The sequence below is a fragment of the Fusarium redolens genome, assembly GCF_020744475.1.
Source record: "Fusarium redolens strain MPI-CAGE-AT-0023 chromosome Unknown BKA55scaffold_1, whole genome shotgun sequence".
NCBI classification, from domain to species: Eukaryota; Fungi; Ascomycota; class Sordariomycetes; order Hypocreales; family Nectriaceae; genus Fusarium; species Fusarium redolens.
The window spans coordinates 3935644-3952439 of record NW_025763664.1 but is presented as its reverse complement, the minus strand read 5'-3'; the positions used below and the strand labels follow the sequence as shown (position 1 = coordinate 3952439).

Sequence of the window (16796 nt, the reverse complement as noted above, 5' to 3'; positions counted from 1 at the left end):
CTCTTCTTGTCGGTGAGGATGGATGGATGACTCGAGACTCAGAATACGATGCACGTCAATGGTGGGGTGCCAGCTCATGATACCTCCAACGACTACGCCTGTGCTGTGCTTGCTCACTGGACAACTATCAATAGCTGGAGCCCTGGAGCAGTGCTTACCCCTGTAGGCCCGTGTCTGCGGCCCTGGAGCTAGGCCACGTACAGCGGGTAAATGTCATCACCACTTACACGCCCGGGGCACCCCGGAATAGCAGATCACGTATCATGAGAGTGAAGCCGTTTGCATGCTGCATATTTTAATTAAACTGTCAGGGGCAATCGCAACGTCCTTGCAAGCTGAGAACTGTATTTGGCTCTTCCCATTGGCGGTGTTGGAAGGAGTTGAGCCATTAGACAGGGAACGAAACTCGGAGGCTGGGGAGGGCATTTTTCAGGGATTAATTCCAGGTCGGTCTGCGCTTTTGACTCAATCGTGTCGTCAGCTTGGCAGAAGAGAAGAGATGGAACAACAGCCACAGCCATAGCCACATCTCGGATACAGCCACATTTATCCAGCAACTCTAACTTGTGGCGCCAAGTGTGGCAGCTGTGGCTACCCGAGCTCCAAATCCAAGGTTCCGTTAGGTGCTCCAAGCTTGACCTGTGACGCTCCGCGCGGTTCGAGTTCAAGTTGGTTGCATCACCAGCGACTTCAAACTGCCTATCGTCAGCTCCTCCATCATCCTCCATCTCCATCTCGGCTCTCCTCATTCCGACCTCGCCACCTAAATACTTCCCTTGGCTCATCCTACAAATAACCGCTCGCTGCTAGCAGCCGCGACGCTGTAGTCATAGCTAATCATGTCCCTCGACCCGCCAACGTACCTGGCCTCTCTCCAGAGCAACATCCGTCAGCGACCCATTCCCTGGGACGGTGCTGTCAGGGCCGGCACCCTCACCGAGGAGCAATATGCAAAGATTCGAGCTGTAGATAAGGCGAAGAAGCCTGAGCAAAGAAAGGAGATTGTGTCAGGGGATATTGATGGGTATCGCGTCCTGTTTGTTGGCGATGAAGGAAAGACGAGCGTTCTCGAGACGGCGGGAAAGCATGCGAATGTGATCCAGTACATCCTGGTGTTGCTTGGAGATCTTCTTGAGGGTAAGAGCGTCCCTTTTATCTCTATGCGACATGTGGAAGTGGCATTGAGTAGTTCATGTCTATCTATAGAGCGACTTCCGTCATAATCTCCAATCACCAATGCTAACATAATATCCTTTCAGCTGTTCCATCTCTAGCCAAGGCCCTCTTCAAGACAAAGGAGCCTTATCGACATTTTTTGCCTCTACTTAACTCGACTAATGCCGAGGATCCTATTCCATTACTTACTGCGCATGCACTTACCACACTCATGGCTCTTGCTCGAGACGAGTCCCAATCGACCCTCCAGGCTCTGCCTGTGATTCTCACCTACCTCTCCGGCCTGGCCAAGAGTAATGACGCCGGTCTACAAGATATCGCTGTACAGGAGTATTCGTCTCTCCTCTTTGGACATGTCGCAAGAGAGCAGTTCTGGAACCAGCGAAGCGAGACGATTGCGCCCCTTATCAAGATCCTTCAAACTGCAGCTGGTATCGGAAATGGAGGGAGCTCATCTGCTAGTCTCTGGAGCGGCAACACCGGTACCGGATCTACTGGCTTTGGAGGTTCTCTAGGTGGAGGGGTTGGTCTCCAGCTTCTCTACCACGCACTCCTTGTTATCTGGCAGATAAGTTTTGAGGCTGAGGAGATTGGTGATGAGCTCAACGAGTAAGTGAACTGACAAAAAAAAAACGGACTACAACTAATACTGGACCGCAGCGAGTACGACATTGTTCTTCTTTACACTCACCTTCTACGATTATCACCCAAGGAAAAGACAACTCGATTGATTCTTTCTACACTCTACAACCTTCTTGAGAAAAACCAGAAATCACTTCTACCAACCGCGGTTCTTGCTCGCCTTCCCGCTCTTCTTGAGAACATCAGTGGTCGCCATCTGACTGATCCCGACTTGTTGGAGGATCTTTCAAAGCTCAAGGAAATGCTGGAAGAGTACACCAAGACCAAGACCACATTCGATGAATATGTTGCTGAGGTGCAGTCCGGTCACCTTCGATGGTCGCCCCCTCACCGAAACACAGTCTTCTGGGCTGAGAATGCCCGCAAGATCCTCGAGTTTGAGAATGGAGAGATTCCTCGGAAGCTGGCCGAGATCATGCGACAGCCCTGGGATAACGACAAGCAAGTGCTTGCCATTGCCTGTAACGACGTTGGATGTCTGGTGAAGGAGGTTCCCGAGAAGAGATATCAACTAGAGAAGGTTGGACTCAAGAGAAGGATCATGGAACTCATGCAGTCAGATGATGAAAACGTGCGATGGGAGAGTCTCCGAGCCCTCGGAGGCTGGTTGAAGTACAGTTTTGAGCAACAGTGAACTGTCAGAGATCAGTCCTAGAGAAGTATAGTATCTGCTGGAGTGTTTTGTTTATTACGCGGGCGTCTTAATGTCGTCAGTTCTGGCAGGTCCGAGTTCGCAAAGCTTAGAGAATCACAGTAGACGAGCTGAGCTGAGGAGCGGGGACAAGAGAAGCATCAGCTTGTAATGGCATACTTTTTAGTTATTGGTAGTTTGAGCAGCATCACCTCGACTACGATTGTGCGTAAGAATGAAGTGTTAAACAATTGGATCCTATTCCGTGCATTATGTTTCATGCGGTCTTATCAATTATTTATTCTTATCAACATTTGCCGCGCTTCTCTTCCTTCTATACCTCTTGCTTCGGCCCTCGGAGGGCGCTCCGGGGGTCTGCGGGGTCCGGGGTCGGTTTTCGGAGGTAGAGACCGTGGAGAAGCGAATTAGAAACGACGATTTTGATTGTGACTCGGTGAACTTCAGACTCAGTGACTTCAGACTCGGTGACAACCCCACCAGCGCCAATTGTCAAATTGGGTGACTTGTGACTTGCATGATATGTACTGTACATGCCATGTACCAGTCTTAAGCGCCCCTTCGGCTTCTTATCTTCTTGTACAAACTCTTTTCCTCTTAATTAATTTTCTTTGCATCTGATCAATTGACTCTCCTCACTTACTCCTAATATCGTCAATTGAATCCACCATGAAGAGCCTCAGCTTGGCCGCGAGGGCTGGTCCCCGAATCTTATCATCTGCCGTTACACGGCCCACATCATTCGGCGCTCTCAGACTCTCTCAACAAAGCGTACGATGCGCTTCGGGGGGTTCTTCTGATCTGAAGAAGACACCTCTATATGACTTCCATGTCGCCAATGGAGGAAAGCTGGTGCCCTTTGCAGGCTACTCGCTCCCTGTTCAGTACTCAAACCTCTCACTTGCTCAGTCGCATCACTTCACTCGTGAGCATGCCTCACTCTTTGATGTGAGCCACATGGTGCAGCATATCTTCAAGGGCAAGGATGCAGCTGCTTTCCTGGAGAGACTCACACCATCTGATTGGACAAACCAAGGCCTTATGCAGAGCAAGTTGACAACGTTCTTGTGGCCTGGTACTGGAGGTATCGTGGATGATTCGGTTGTTACCAGACTTGGCGAGGATACTTACTACGTCGTCACCAACGGCGCCTGTCTTGACAAGGACACCAAGTATCTTGATGAGGAGCTTGGCAAGTTCGGCGGAGATGTTCAGTGGTCACGTCTCGACAACTCCGGCCTCGTTGCACTCCAGGGCCCTCAGAGTGCCGAGGTTCTCAGCGAAGTTCTCGCCAGCGACGTTGATCTCTCGAAGCTCTACTTTGGTAATGCTGTCTGGGCTGAGCTGAAGCTCGCTGATGGCAGCAAGACTCACCCTGTCCTCATCAGCCGAGGTGGCTACACTGGAGAGGACGGGTTTGAGATTTCATTCAACGGAAAGGAATATCCTGCTTTTGAGACAACAACTCCAGCTATCCAGGCCCTTCTCAGCAAGGCTGGTCCTGAACGTCTACAGCTCGCTGGTCTGGGTGCTCGCGACTCTCTCCGTCTCGAGGCCGGTATGTGTCTGTACGGCCATGATCTCGACGATACCACAACACCTGTCGAGGCTGGTCTAAGCTGGATCATCCCCCCTGCCCGTCGCGAGGCTGGAGGCTTCCACGGTGCCGAAACCATTATCCCTCAACTCACACCGAAGAGCAAGGGCGGCTCAGGCGTCACCCGCCGCCGTATCGGTCTCTTCGTCGATGGAGCTCCCGCTCGTGAGGGTGCCGAGATCCACAAGGACGGTGAGAAGATCGGTGTCATCACAAGTGGTGTTCCCAGCCCTACACTTGGCAGAAACATCGCCATGGGCTACATCAAGAGCGGCAACCAGAAGGCCGGTACCGAGGTGGACGTTGTGGTACGAGGAAAGGCCCGCAAGGGTACAGTCACCAAGATGCCTTTTATCCAGACAAAGTACTGGAAGGGTACTGCGCCTGCTTAGAAAGTCTACGATGGAATTGAGTAATGTATTAAGCGAGTCAAAATATTAAACATGTGGTATATGGGAACAATTCAATGGGGGTAAACCTTGGAGTCTATGATGGTTATGGCTACAACTAAGTTAGAGTCTAGGGAAAATAAAACGTTCTTGAATATGTCGGATTACTTAGTCCCGGAATTTGATGTCGTAACCGGATTCTGGAGCTTCCTCGGAATCCGGTGATAATTGGATATCGGGGTTTGAAAACCACGTCTTCGGAATTTGATTCGGAGGGCCTACCGGGTTGTGGACATGCGCTCCGGCTGTGACTTGCTGGAGTGGTATCAAACGGGGTTTTTCTCAATTGCGTAATACCATGGTAGGTCTTGATTACAAAATCAATGCCCGTGGGACAACTCTCTTGTCGCGTTCTCGATAATCGCTATTATAATGGCACTTGAAGGAATCTCGGCAGCGGTGTCGGTATCAGGACTGGGTTGACCAGCGAGACCTCGGTGATCTCAATAATGCCTGGTCATACTATTGGAACTGGATACTACTAGCGATGTTCTAGGAGAGATGCAACGCTGCGAGCCAGTACTCGGTGCTCATAGCTTCGCTTGGAGGCGTAACCATCAGAGGCACTCTGAAGGCTTGGTGGCTATACTTCAAAGGCTTGGCATGGTCAAGCTTCAAGTGTCACAACTAACTTTATGTGTGAATGGCTGGCCAGATTTGTGGTTCTACAGTTGTGCATCGAGGAAAACATCACAAGAATTTGGACACGGAGATATGTAGCCACGAAAAAACCATAGGAAACCACCACACAAAAGCGTATGGCCTCCCTCAAACGAGCGGCGATATGGTCTAGCAACAGCCTCCCCTTCAAGTGATGACCAACTGTGGGAAGACTGAGATGATCGTGGCGCCAGTTTTGGATGTTACCGGCGCCGTCGAGGAGACGATGTTGCATGAAGAAAAGAGAAGAAAAAAAGAGTCAGAATTTTTGCACATATATGAACCCACATGAGGACTAGCGGCGGATGCTAAGCGAGATCCGTGTTAGTAGGGCATGTTCATACCCTAGAGTGGTGAGGAAGTTCACAGGAGCTTCGATAGATGTCGAGTGTCTCGGACACCGAACCGAGAAGTTATGGTACTTTGTTCGAAAATGCTCACGCGAGCTGGTCTTCCTCTTGGTTGTGTTGGCTTCTTGTGTTGAACAAAATAAGCACGCTTCGGGCACAGGATAGTCAGTCTTTATGGATAGCCAGTAACCGGCTTGACTCATCGTCACGAGGATTATTGTCGAAGGATTTCAGAGGTAAGCCGATACTGAATGAAGGATAGATGATCCATGCGTGTAACAAATCACAATAAACACCTGATAAATTCTGTGTATGCATCTCTATAAAAACGAATGTGATAGAATGTCCACGAGGGCGTTTATGGGGTTCCACATATCAGACTCGATGGACCACTCGACGAGGGTACCTACTATAAGGAGGAGGATTTACAGAAGGGGGACCCTGATGGCATACGCCAAAGTCCATTACGTATGTGCCTGAATCAAGGCTACAGCTGTATTCTATAGATGCTGGACCCTGAATGTGAGAGCAACTGGTTTTGATTGAGTTAAAGAAAAGATGAAGAGCGTAGTAAACAAGCGATATCTGAATATACAAAAGGACAGTATCTGAATAATAACTTGGTACGTATAGGTGTCAATATTGAATTCAAGTATCGCGTATTTCTGTCTTATTCTGTCTCGTTCATGGCCATTCTCCTCACCCATTTGCACCATTTGCTCTAGCACACGTGTAGCCCGCGCCGCTCAAGATTGGTCTTCCTCAACTTCAACAATGGATCACCAGGCGTCTCAGCGTGAGCACACGACAACGTGGGGGAGGGGCATCCACTGGAGATACTGTTCATTAATTTTGTCACTATTTTGACTCTTCAGACTCGAGTATTTTAAATTTCGATGCTTCCCCTTTGTCGCTATGATAGTCGCTACAACCAGCCTGTCTTGGCACTCTACGGTACTTGGTTTACCTACACCGAGCAGTGGATCCTCATCCACGGTATTTGATTGATCATAGCTCAGGTAGGCTGGCTCTGTGGAAATTAGTCCATCAACGCCCTTTTCTTCTCCATCATCATTTTTTGCTTCGTATCAAATGCTCTATAAAGAAATATTATTATCTTTCTTTGTTCTCCCATCACTAACGCGCCAGTCAGAATCAGAGCGCGCCTTTGTGGCTTGAATAGGATCTTACCCCTTGAAAGTTGCTACCAAGATTGACTCTGGAATGACCTCACACCTTCTATTCCATACCTGACCTTGGACCTCACCTCAGCCTTTACTTCTTCACTTGGCTATTACACAAAAATTCGACTTCAACACTGAACACAAACGAAATACATATCGAATAGAGAGTACAGTCTAGAACGCCCAAAAATGCCACTTTCAGGCGCCCGACTGCTCGTGGCAGCCGCTCTACTACTCCCTAGCGTCTCTCCTTCACCAATTTTCGACGCTGGCCAAAAAGTTCTCGATGCATTTACAGGGACACGCGATTCTATAGAGACACCGCATATCCAACAGTCGGGTCGCAAATTGAATGGCAAATTCTTGCATATAACAGGTACGCAATATTGCATGTGAAACAAGTCCCATGTTCCTGCATCTACATCGGATGAAAATATGATAGCTCAGCGTCGCATCCAAACCAGCCCACTAACAACCACAACTCCAGATTTTCACCCTGATGAATTCTACAAAGCGCATTCATCAACAGCTCAGGGCGTCGCATGCCACCGCGGAAAGGGCCCTGCAGGTCTATATGGCGCCGAAACTACCGATTGCGACTCTCCCGTGGACCTCGTCGACGCGACGTTAGAATGGATACGGAAGAACGTCAAGGATGATATCGACTTTGTTGTATGGACGGGCGACACGGCGCGCCACGATAGCGACGAGGAGCTGCCGCGAAGCTCGAGCCATGTTTTGGATATGAATCGAAAGGTCGCCAAAAAGATTGTCAAGACATTTTCTGATGATGGAGCCCTTACCGTCCCCGTTATCCCAACTTTTGGCAACAACGATTTCCTGCCGCACAACATTTTCTATCCCGGACCAAACAAGTGGCTACAGGCTTATAGCAGCATATGGCATCGTTTTATCCCCGAGGAACAGCGACATTCCTTCGGATTTGGTGGATGGTTCGAGGTTGAAGTTATTCCCAATCACCTGTCCGTCATCAGCCTCAACACCATGTACTTTTTCGACCGAAATGCTGGCGTTGACGGTTGCGCCATTCCTTCGGAGCCTGGTTTCAAACATATGGAGTGGTTGAGTGTTCAACTTCAGCGATTACGTGAGCGTGGAATGAAGGCTATCCTGATCGGTCATGTTCCTCCTGCTCGAACTAAGAACAAGCAGAATTGGGACGAAACTTGCTGGCAAAAATATACCCTCTGGTTGAAGCAGTTCCGCGATGTTGTTACTGGCTCCGTTTACGGGCATATGAACATTGACCACTTCCTATTTCAGGACACCAAGGACATTGACCTGAGCCTTTATGACAAGGCAGGGACTACCCGAGAACCCATGGATGACGACTTTTCCGTCGAGTCAAAGAGCGACTATCTGATAGAACTTAGAAAGTCCTGGTCTAACTTGCCAGGCTCAGCCGCAAAGGCACTAGAAGAAGATCTAGACGATGAGGATGAACTTGAAACGCAAGACGAAGATATCGATGTGTTGAGGAATAGAAAGAAGAAGGGGAAGAAAGGGAAAAAGAAGAAGGGTCACGGCAAGATCGGAGGCAAGTATGGCGAACGATACCAGGTATCTCTTGTTAGCCCCAGCGTCGTCCCCAATTACTTCCCAACTATTCGCATAATCGAGTACAACATCACCGGCCTGGAGGATGCGCCAGTCTGGACCGACTCATTCGACATCAACTCAAAAGTTTCTGAAGAGCTTCCCGACTTTTCTGAAGGTGACGAAGCTCACCAGGAACTCAAGAGAAACCTTGAAGCTGAGCGAAGGAAGAAGGGCAGAAAAGGCAAGAAAGGCAGAAAGGGAAAAAAGGGCAAGAAGAAGCCCAAGAACCCTGAACTCGTGGTCCCGCCAGCTCCCCCAAAGGGATCACCTCCCGGTCCTGCATACTCTCGCCAGACATTCACCTTCATGGGATACACGCAATACTTTGCCAACCTCACCTATATCAACAACGATCTTACCGACTTGTCTGAGACAAGTAAGTGGCGCGATGGCGATTTCGGTGAGGAGGTGCCCAACCACGACAAGCCGCAGCCCAAGAAGTTCAGATACGAGGTTGAATACAGCACTTTTACCGACAATATCTTTAAGCTACCTGACTTGACAGTTCGAAGCTACCTAAGGCTAGCGTCTAGGATCGCTAAGAGGAAGACGAAGAAGGGCAAGGGCAAGGCAGCTGAAGAGTACAATGAGGATTTCGAAGATGACTCAGACGACGACGAGGACACTGAACTTCCGGAGCCTGAAGAGGGTGACTCCGATTTGGATTTCACCGCTACCAGGGGCAAGAAAGGGAAGAACAAGAGAAGAAAGACCAACAAGGTCTGGAAGCATTTCCTCCAAGAAGCATTCGTCAACACTATACCCGAAAAGCAACTCAAGAAGTTGTCACGGAGATGATCGGAGACATGCAGGATAGCGACTGACTTGGATACTTTATGATTGGCATTTTAGCGAAGAGACGGACGGAATAGGCATATCTGGTGTTAATGGCGCATAGAGAGTATAATTGCTAGAATAACTAAAGGTACACGATTTTATGAATACAACTATCGTTTTCTCGCAACATTTTGATTCAAAGCTCATGCGTATATTTTGCCCAAATGTACCCTTTTCTAGGACATTAAGAAACAGGGGGTATCAGCGAATGCAGCTGCGCCAGTACAAGGCCACCAGCTTTTCATACATCGTTCGTGTTCGTTTATCATGACCGACCAGTCCAGCTCATCTCACAAATCAAAGGAACCATTAAATCCTATTCTTCCCTTTACCCAACGCCGCCTCTCATTGTACATACGCGGTTTACTCTGCATTATTGACAACCCGCAACGCCCGACGAGGACCCATGACGACGCTGAAGAAACTCGGCTCCTGACCTTCGAGGAGTCCTTCAGTCGAGCCTCCGCTATGGCTCGTTCCAGGTCTCGTATCCTCACTGCGCTTGGCACCTCCAGATCCACTGCTGGACCCGGGAGCGCCTGGCGTAGTATCATCTTCATCCTCAGGACCCCATTTGGGCTCTGTGGTGTATCCCTGATCGCGGCTAGGGCCGACCCAGCCAAAGAGGCTGCGCTGGGAAATAGCACGCTTGGGGCGGGTAGTGCCAGCAGCAGCAAGGGCTGAAGGGTTGAGAAGCGAGTTGGAAGCAACGGAGTAGCGGTTTGATACTGCGAGATGCTGTCTGTAGGCGTTGACTTGCCGGCGATAGAGCCAGGCGCAGAAGCCAAGATAGCAGGCGAGGGCGCCGAAGATACCAGCGATTACACCTGCAGCCACGAGACCACCATTAACTCCACCATCGTCTTCTTCTCCATCGGGAGAAGCGGCTGCAGTACCAGTCTGGCCAACTCGTACTGTCGCTGTCGGTCCGGAGGTGACTGTGAAAACCGGGGGCTTGCCCGTTAGGAACGGACCACCGGTGGCCGGCCCCACAGCGGGGGTCGTAACGGTAGCGCTGCCGTCCTTGTCTCCACCTACAACCTTGCGTACGGCGTCCGGGACCTCGTATCCATGGGACCCAGCGAGAACGAAGTTATCGGGATGATGATCCGAGTCGTGATTGCCGGCCTTGAATTGGTCCTTCCACTGAAGTGAAGTTGCATCGAATACGTACATGCCTGGATCACATTCGATGTCCCCTCCTACTCCACCAACAACAACCATTTGCCCGTCATACATGGCGCATGAGTGCCCAGCTCGCGCAGCGGGTCTGTTGTCGTCGTTTTGGTCGACTTTGATCCACGTGAAAGAAGGAATGGTAAGGATGTACATGTCATCGTACTGCGTTTGGTTTCCCTGAGACCATGTTAGTGTTTGGGTATGTCTAAAACCATGTCACAACTCACAAAAGGAAGATTCTGTCCACCAAACATGTAAATCTGAAAACTTGATGCATCCGGCGCGCTGGCGATGACAGCACAAGGATTAACACGAACGCTGGGTGTATCTCCAGATGTTTCTTGATGGAACCATTCAGAATTGGCAATGTCGTAGACGTTTAATGTGCCGAGGTCCTCAGTGAATGTTTCGTTGGTACCACCAGCAAGACCGATCAGAACACCTTGCTCGCCCCAGCCAGGCACAAACACCAAGACGCCATCTGCTCTCTCAGTAAAGTTACCGGTCTGGATACCTGCTTTTGTGATGTTCCGATAGGCTCCGCTTTCACCTGCGCCCGTACCGTCTGAAAGGCTATCAACGCCGGTGTTAACATAGCCTGGGTGTGTGAACTCAAGAAGACTCTTGAGATATACACGATCAACACTGCGCGACCAGCCCGGCGTGGTGGCCCAGTCGAGATGGCCACCAAAGTACCAGCTTAGGCCGAGTTCAGGTACAGACAGGCCTGCTCCCTCAGCAGCACGATGAACTGGCCGATTTCCTGGCTCTGATTCATTGCCGGCCGAAGTTTTGGGGTTTTTAAATTCAGTCCATTCTTCATCCTTGATGGAATAACGCCATACAGACTCGGGCTCGGGATCAACATAGGGTGTGTCAGAGAATTGGCCGCCATAGAGATAAAGGTTGTTGTAATCATGCCACAAATAACCCATAGAGACCTCGGGGGGGCCATCAGGTTTCTCGAGTCCCTTGAGAGCGGGCGAGTTTATGTCCCAGTCCTTAGTGAGGTCTAGTGTTAGGAAATTGTTGTTCCATGTGTCTTCGGTTTGATCGGGTTTCGATCTTGAGCGACCGCCGTATAAATAAAGTGTTCCATTCAATTGTGCAGCTTGAAGACCCCATCGTGTGCAGACTTTGGTAGGGCTGATCTCGCGTTTCTGAATGACACCAGCGCTGGCGCCATTGATATCTGAAAAGGATTGGCCATTTCGCCAACTGAATGCCGGAATAATAATGGCAATGAGGAGTGCTAACATAGTGAAGCGCTGCAGGCCCGAGACACCTGGGGACACACCCGAGGTGCTCTTGATTCTCGGTCGGCCTTTGGGGTTTGATAGTATGGCGTACCAAGTCTTGGGCGATGAAAGTGATAACTGTCGTGGACGCTGGCGGCCGTTATTATCCTGACGGTGGTCGCCGTCTTGCTCGAATTGTCGCTTATTGCTGGACGACTGAAGGATATCAGAGCTATCACTCAAGTGTTTGTCGTTATCATGGGTGTCAAGTTGCTCGCCTGGCAACAGTGAAGGTGCTGATGCAGAGGTTGAATAATCCAAATCGTGTTCTAGACCAACTTCTTTAAAGACGGATCTTCTGCCTTTTCTAATAGCGCCTCCCATTTTAAATGGTGGTGTTACAAAAGTCTGAGCCTCACGCAGGCGATCCGAGGTACGTTGGGAGTTAAAACGAGGCCGGACTGGAGCTAGAAATCCCAAATTGGACGGGGGAGGGGATTTAACCATTGACATCGTGACCAGGTGCTCGTTTCCTTGCTTGCCAATACGGATTGGATGATGGATGGCTTGTGGCGATAACTGGTAACCAAGGGAATTGGGCGTCTCTGGGTGGCTCGGATCGGCGAGTACTATGATGTAGCAACCTTAAAGCGATACCACTCTGTAGGGATCATGTCCTGCAAGCGAGTTTTGATATGGCAGAAGATGAGGGACAGGTCTTCAATGGCAACATGTACAATTGAGGAAAAGGGCTCTCGGTGATGAATGAAAGGGAACGATAGCAGGAAACCCAGAGAGTTCACAAAGGGGAGCTAATGTGATCTTTTGAGGGAATCCAAAGGCTCTAATTAACTAATACAACAATGATCGACGTCTTGAGCTGAGGAATAACAAGCTTGGGCTCTCCATTTGGACCAGATGAAGACCGTTATGTAAATCATGTCGATTATTGATTGACAGACAGAGACAGCCTAGACAGTGGAGCACCCTGTTGTTTCTCAACCCCTGGCCCACTACATCATCGATTTCCCCGACAACTTTGTCTGGATTCGATTTCGATAGGCATTGAGATAGGCGTGGGCAAGGCGAAACACAGCCCGTAGCGGGTGCAAGGCGCGCGTGGAGATGGGGATGCAGATGGGTACCGCTACATACCATTTATTAGTCTACCAACCCGGACCTTGGTAATAATAACGATTGGCCATGTACCAACATGTGCTGGAAATGGTACCTAGGCAAGTCAATTGAGCAGCAGGAGTACAGAAGCACATTTCAAACATGAGCGTCACCTCATCCTCATCTTAAGACATCCAACCGGAAATAGCGAATGCAATGCCAGCAAGGAAAACGCCTCCCTCGTTAACGAGACGAACCAAGCAAAATGTTGGAGTGAGCATTTACACACCAACATCGCAAGCGCACACACTTATCTGTACACGAGAAAAACCTGGTGAGTAAACGGCCCTTTCATTTTCTGTTAATATTATTGCTCCCCCGTAACTTGCGAGCTGGCAATCGGGTTTGGTTGCAGTGTCGTTCATTACCAAATCCATCACGGGTCTTGGCATCGACGGTGTGATGATTGGGTCACAGAGACGTGGCGATGACTTCACATGCTCCCGGGGGTGTGGCCTTGAATTTTTTTGGTGTTCAGTGTTCAGTTTCGGATTGTGTGATCGACGGAACCGACCGCTTGTTGATGTTTTAACTTGAAGATTCGATTCATTGATGCTGTCATGCAATGCAGAAGCATCTTCTGCCTATCCATCCCGAGGCTTGCGAGGGCTTCTTCTCGTGTAGTAACACAACGCAACGGTCGTGGAATCCGGGGTAAGACTCGGTAAGAGGAGAAGAGAGATGCAAATAGAAACCCAAAAGAAACTAATGCAGAAGATGCAGGGATTGTGGGACGTTGGTTGCGCTGTCTCTTGTGTTCCATCACGATCTGGATCATGATTATGAAAGATGGTGGCTGGCTCGGATGCCAATCCATCCGTTTTGTTATTGGGGGATTCAATCGTACTGTATGCTCTGGTGATAATCTCTATATATGGACAGTGCGTTAGCCTCAGACCAAGATACGCTTAGCACTATAATTATAGCAGGTAACACCTGTACCAACACCCAGAAACCCCCCTCGGAGAGCATAAACCCCAAGCATCAACTTAAAATCTGCAGTGTTTCCATATCGAGAGCTAGTTGCTTCAACACGAGCCGCATTAAAATAAAACAGTTGCAGCTGGAACACCCACCCAATGCCGCCACCCGCCGGACTCGTGCTGTCCGTGCTGATCATGCTCTCTTCTCGTACAACGTTATCTTTGGAGCAAAAAACAAGCTGGTCAAGTCGCATGCTTTTGAGCACGGCCTTTTGGAAAGTTCCGTCCCTCCTTTTCGGTCCTGCATTTCCAAACCAGAATCCTCTTCGTCTTGCTGCGGTGACATACCGCACCGCCACACCTCGCTTGGGGATTAACAGCTCCCGCCACAGACTACGCCACAATTGCGACTGAAGATCGCATTCTTGTTGATGAAGATGGTATTGGATACTACTGAGATTCATGAAATGTCGCTTAATTTACACGCTGACGTGCAGTGCCGAAAGCTGAGCGAGTCCTTTTCTTGCCACAGTATTATCCATCGCATCTCGTACCGAAGTCTGAGAAGTTGGGTCTCCAACCGAGGCATCTCAGGCTTTCAGCAAGGTCAGAATCTCACACCGAACTTTTGCGTGTCACGGAGCGGGTCTCGGAGTTCTAAGCAGGCCCACTGACCCGGAGCGGATCTGAGATTTGAAGCCGTCTGTGTTCTTGTGGGACTCCCTTGGTGGGACACCGGAGTTGCTCCGGACAAGGAGCCCCTGAAATCGGTGATCAAGTGAGGCTTCGATAGGGGGCTACAGATAAATCTCGCAGCAGATGCATTCTTCCCATCTTGAAAGAACACCCAAGAACATGATGAGCATTCAGCTGATAGATAGTTCGTAGCAAACCAGCTCTGTTCACTACATTAATCCTCTACTTGTTGGAAGTGGATCAAAGGCCACATCCTCAGCCAGCTGTGAAGGTGCCTCTGCTTCCGGTGGCAGCGTGGACTCTCCCTTGTTAACCTTGAGGCCCTGCCTCACTCCAAGCTCGCGGCCGATGAATTGTAACGATTCACCTGCAGCTTCGCTCTGCTCATTTAGGGTTGACGGTACGAGGTAAACCGCCGTCAGAGGCCAGATCAATTTCAACGCGTCAAACACTGTCCTTGGCGATGGGTTGTTGCGGAAAGATGCTGGGTCGAGATGCCGTTTTACTGCCTCTATGACGAGTTTTGCACTGTCTCGAACCCGGTATACGCAATGCGAGCGCAGCGCCTTGAGCTCTTGCAGGGAGATAGGAGCAGTCGGATGATGAGTTAAAAAGTTTGCGTAGGTCAGAATGACATGGTAGCCTTTTACTCGTGCCGAGTTGAGCATGTTTCGCAAATAGGGGTTGAAGACCTCATCGATAAAATGGTAGTCTGCGTCAAAAGTAGTAAAATGGTCTTCCGCTCTGAAAACGATACCAACTAAGTCGTAGTACTCGAGGGCAGCGGTGCCAAAGTCTCGAGCTCGAATGATATCGAGCATACGCTTTTGAACATGTGCCATCTTGCAGATATAATCGCCGACTTCAACAGCCAATCCTTCACCTGGATGAAGTGTGTTTCTGATGGCAGCAAACCATTCCTGGGATTCAGGAGGGCACTCAATGCTTGTCAGGAGACACCGTACTTGCTGATAACTTGTAAGTTGGGAGTGGATATTCAGATCGAAGTGACATACCACCATGTTGTAAGCAGGCCAGAAACCCATTCGCGATCCTGGCTTTCGCAAAGAAGCCGTACCTCTTTGCTGAAGAATACTGTATAGTCCATTGGTATGGAGATGCCATGGGTTCAGAGGTGATACGCGGTTTATGGAGCCCATGAGAAGCTGTAAAATGTAAGTACAAGAATGGCAGGAAGAAGTCATATTGCTCACTTCATAGTTCGTTAGAATCCATACTGCTGCGAGAACATCATCTCTCATAGCGCCCTCAGGTGTTTTGAGTGCTTCACCAACAGAGCTCAATGTTTTACCAAGGTATGTACCAAGTTCCTTGTCAGTCTGCTCGACAGATCCGTTGTCGATGGCGGTGGGATATCTCAGGTTGGTGATGTATGTGCGGGCAAAGAGATGAGTGGCCCAAAGAAGAGGTCCTTGAGGACCGCTCTTTTTGTATGTGTCATGGAGGAAATCCAAAGTATAGTAGACGTTGAGAAGGATCGGTATGGAATGGGCAGTCCAATGCTCATTAAGGGACTGGGGCATGATGAGAACCCTTCCAGTTCTTGTGTATTCGACAAGGTCGACGATTGTTGGCGAGACAGGGCTGAATTCACGATCAACTTCTTCAATGACTGATGGCGTGCCAAAATCTCCATTTGATGAAGAGGAAGAGGAAGATGAGCCAAAAGACATGACAGACTCCCCACGGGTCTGAGACGGAGCATTTTGCTGAGTCCTCTTCTTCCTCTTCTTGATAGTGGTTGGGTTGGCATTGCGAAAGACGAGCTCCTGTTCATCCCGATATCCCGGACATCCAGTCCCATATTTGATGCATCTTTGACATGATGGTCTGCCGAGATCACACTGTTGATGTCGTCAGCGATTGGGATGTGATGGGCTGATATGCTTGAGGGTCTTTCTTATGACATAACCGCGTAAGCACAGAATAAGTGGCTCAAGGACTGGACTGGACTGTACCGACCTTGACACGTCGTGATCGACAAAGATGGCAATCTTTGCTTGGCTTTCCCGTGTTGGGCATTATTCAAGAAACGACAGGAGGCACGGATAGCGTTATGGGTAACTAGGTATGGCAGAGACATGCAGGCCCCGTTATCGTTGATGGATTGTCAGAGTTGAAACGGGTAATCCTTTCGAAGCTGTCGTCGTCGGAAAGGGATTAGCGGGCCATACAGGGCTGAAGGGTGGATACACAACAGGGAATACGAGCATCACGTGCGGGGAAACTACAGCATTGTCTCTTACAGCCAAGATTACACGAATATAGTAATGCGCTTGAAGGTTTCATGGCGTTTCTAACTTAAAACTGATGTCTCTCATAGAGTTTCCAGTGACTACATAGGTGCAGAAGCAGAGACAGCTCATATTATTATGACCGCAGCGAAACCTCACCTCCAG

General features: G+C 49.5%; 5 protein-coding genes across 5 annotated transcripts; 3 read left to right on the top strand and 2 right to left on the bottom strand.

Annotated features, from left to right (window-relative positions):
- Positions 1-839: 839 nt before the first annotated feature.
- BKA55DRAFT_532860 (armadillo-type protein) lies at positions 840-2452 on the top strand (the record flags this gene model as incomplete). Its single annotated transcript, XM_046189394.1, has 3 exons — positions 840-1137; positions 1260-1785; positions 1837-2452. The coding sequence occupies 3 exons, from the start codon at positions 840-842 to the stop codon at positions 2450-2452; spliced, it is 1440 nt and encodes a 479-aa protein (XP_046057023.1).
- Positions 2453-2923: 471 nt separating this feature from the next.
- BKA55DRAFT_550999 (uncharacterized protein) lies at positions 2924-4684 on the top strand. The gene has a single exon (XM_046191326.1). The coding sequence runs from the start codon at positions 3137-3139 to the stop codon at positions 4454-4456; it is 1320 nt and encodes a 439-aa protein (XP_046057022.1). The 5' UTR covers positions 2924-3136; the 3' UTR covers positions 4457-4684.
- Positions 4685-6896: 2212 nt separating this feature from the next.
- On the top strand, positions 6897-9125 carry BKA55DRAFT_588729 (Metallo-dependent phosphatase-like protein; the record flags this gene model as incomplete). The annotated part of the gene is made up of 2 exons (XM_046194836.1): positions 6897-7083; positions 7195-9125. The coding sequence occupies 2 exons, from the start codon at positions 6897-6899 to the stop codon at positions 9123-9125; spliced, it is 2118 nt and encodes a 705-aa protein (XP_046057021.1).
- Positions 9126-9326: 201 nt separating this feature from the next.
- Positions 9327-12263, bottom strand: BKA55DRAFT_38623 (uncharacterized protein). Its single transcript, XM_046185984.1, has 2 exons — positions 10571-12263; positions 9327-10520 (listed from the first exon to the last, which is right to left on the bottom strand). The coding sequence occupies exons 1-2, from the start codon at positions 12092-12094 to the stop codon at positions 9528-9530; spliced, it is 2517 nt and encodes an 838-aa protein (XP_046057020.1). The 5' UTR covers positions 12095-12263; the 3' UTR covers positions 9327-9527.
- Positions 12264-14585: 2322 nt separating this feature from the next.
- Positions 14586-16419, bottom strand: BKA55DRAFT_683314 (uncharacterized protein; the record flags this gene model as incomplete). Its single annotated transcript, XM_046198484.1, has 4 exons — positions 14586-15344; positions 15393-15542; positions 15591-16241; positions 16360-16419. 4 exons carry the CDS (start codon positions 16417-16419, stop codon positions 14586-14588), a joined length of 1620 nt encoding a protein of 539 aa, XP_046057019.1.
- Between the last annotated feature and the right edge of the window lie 377 nt (positions 16420-16796).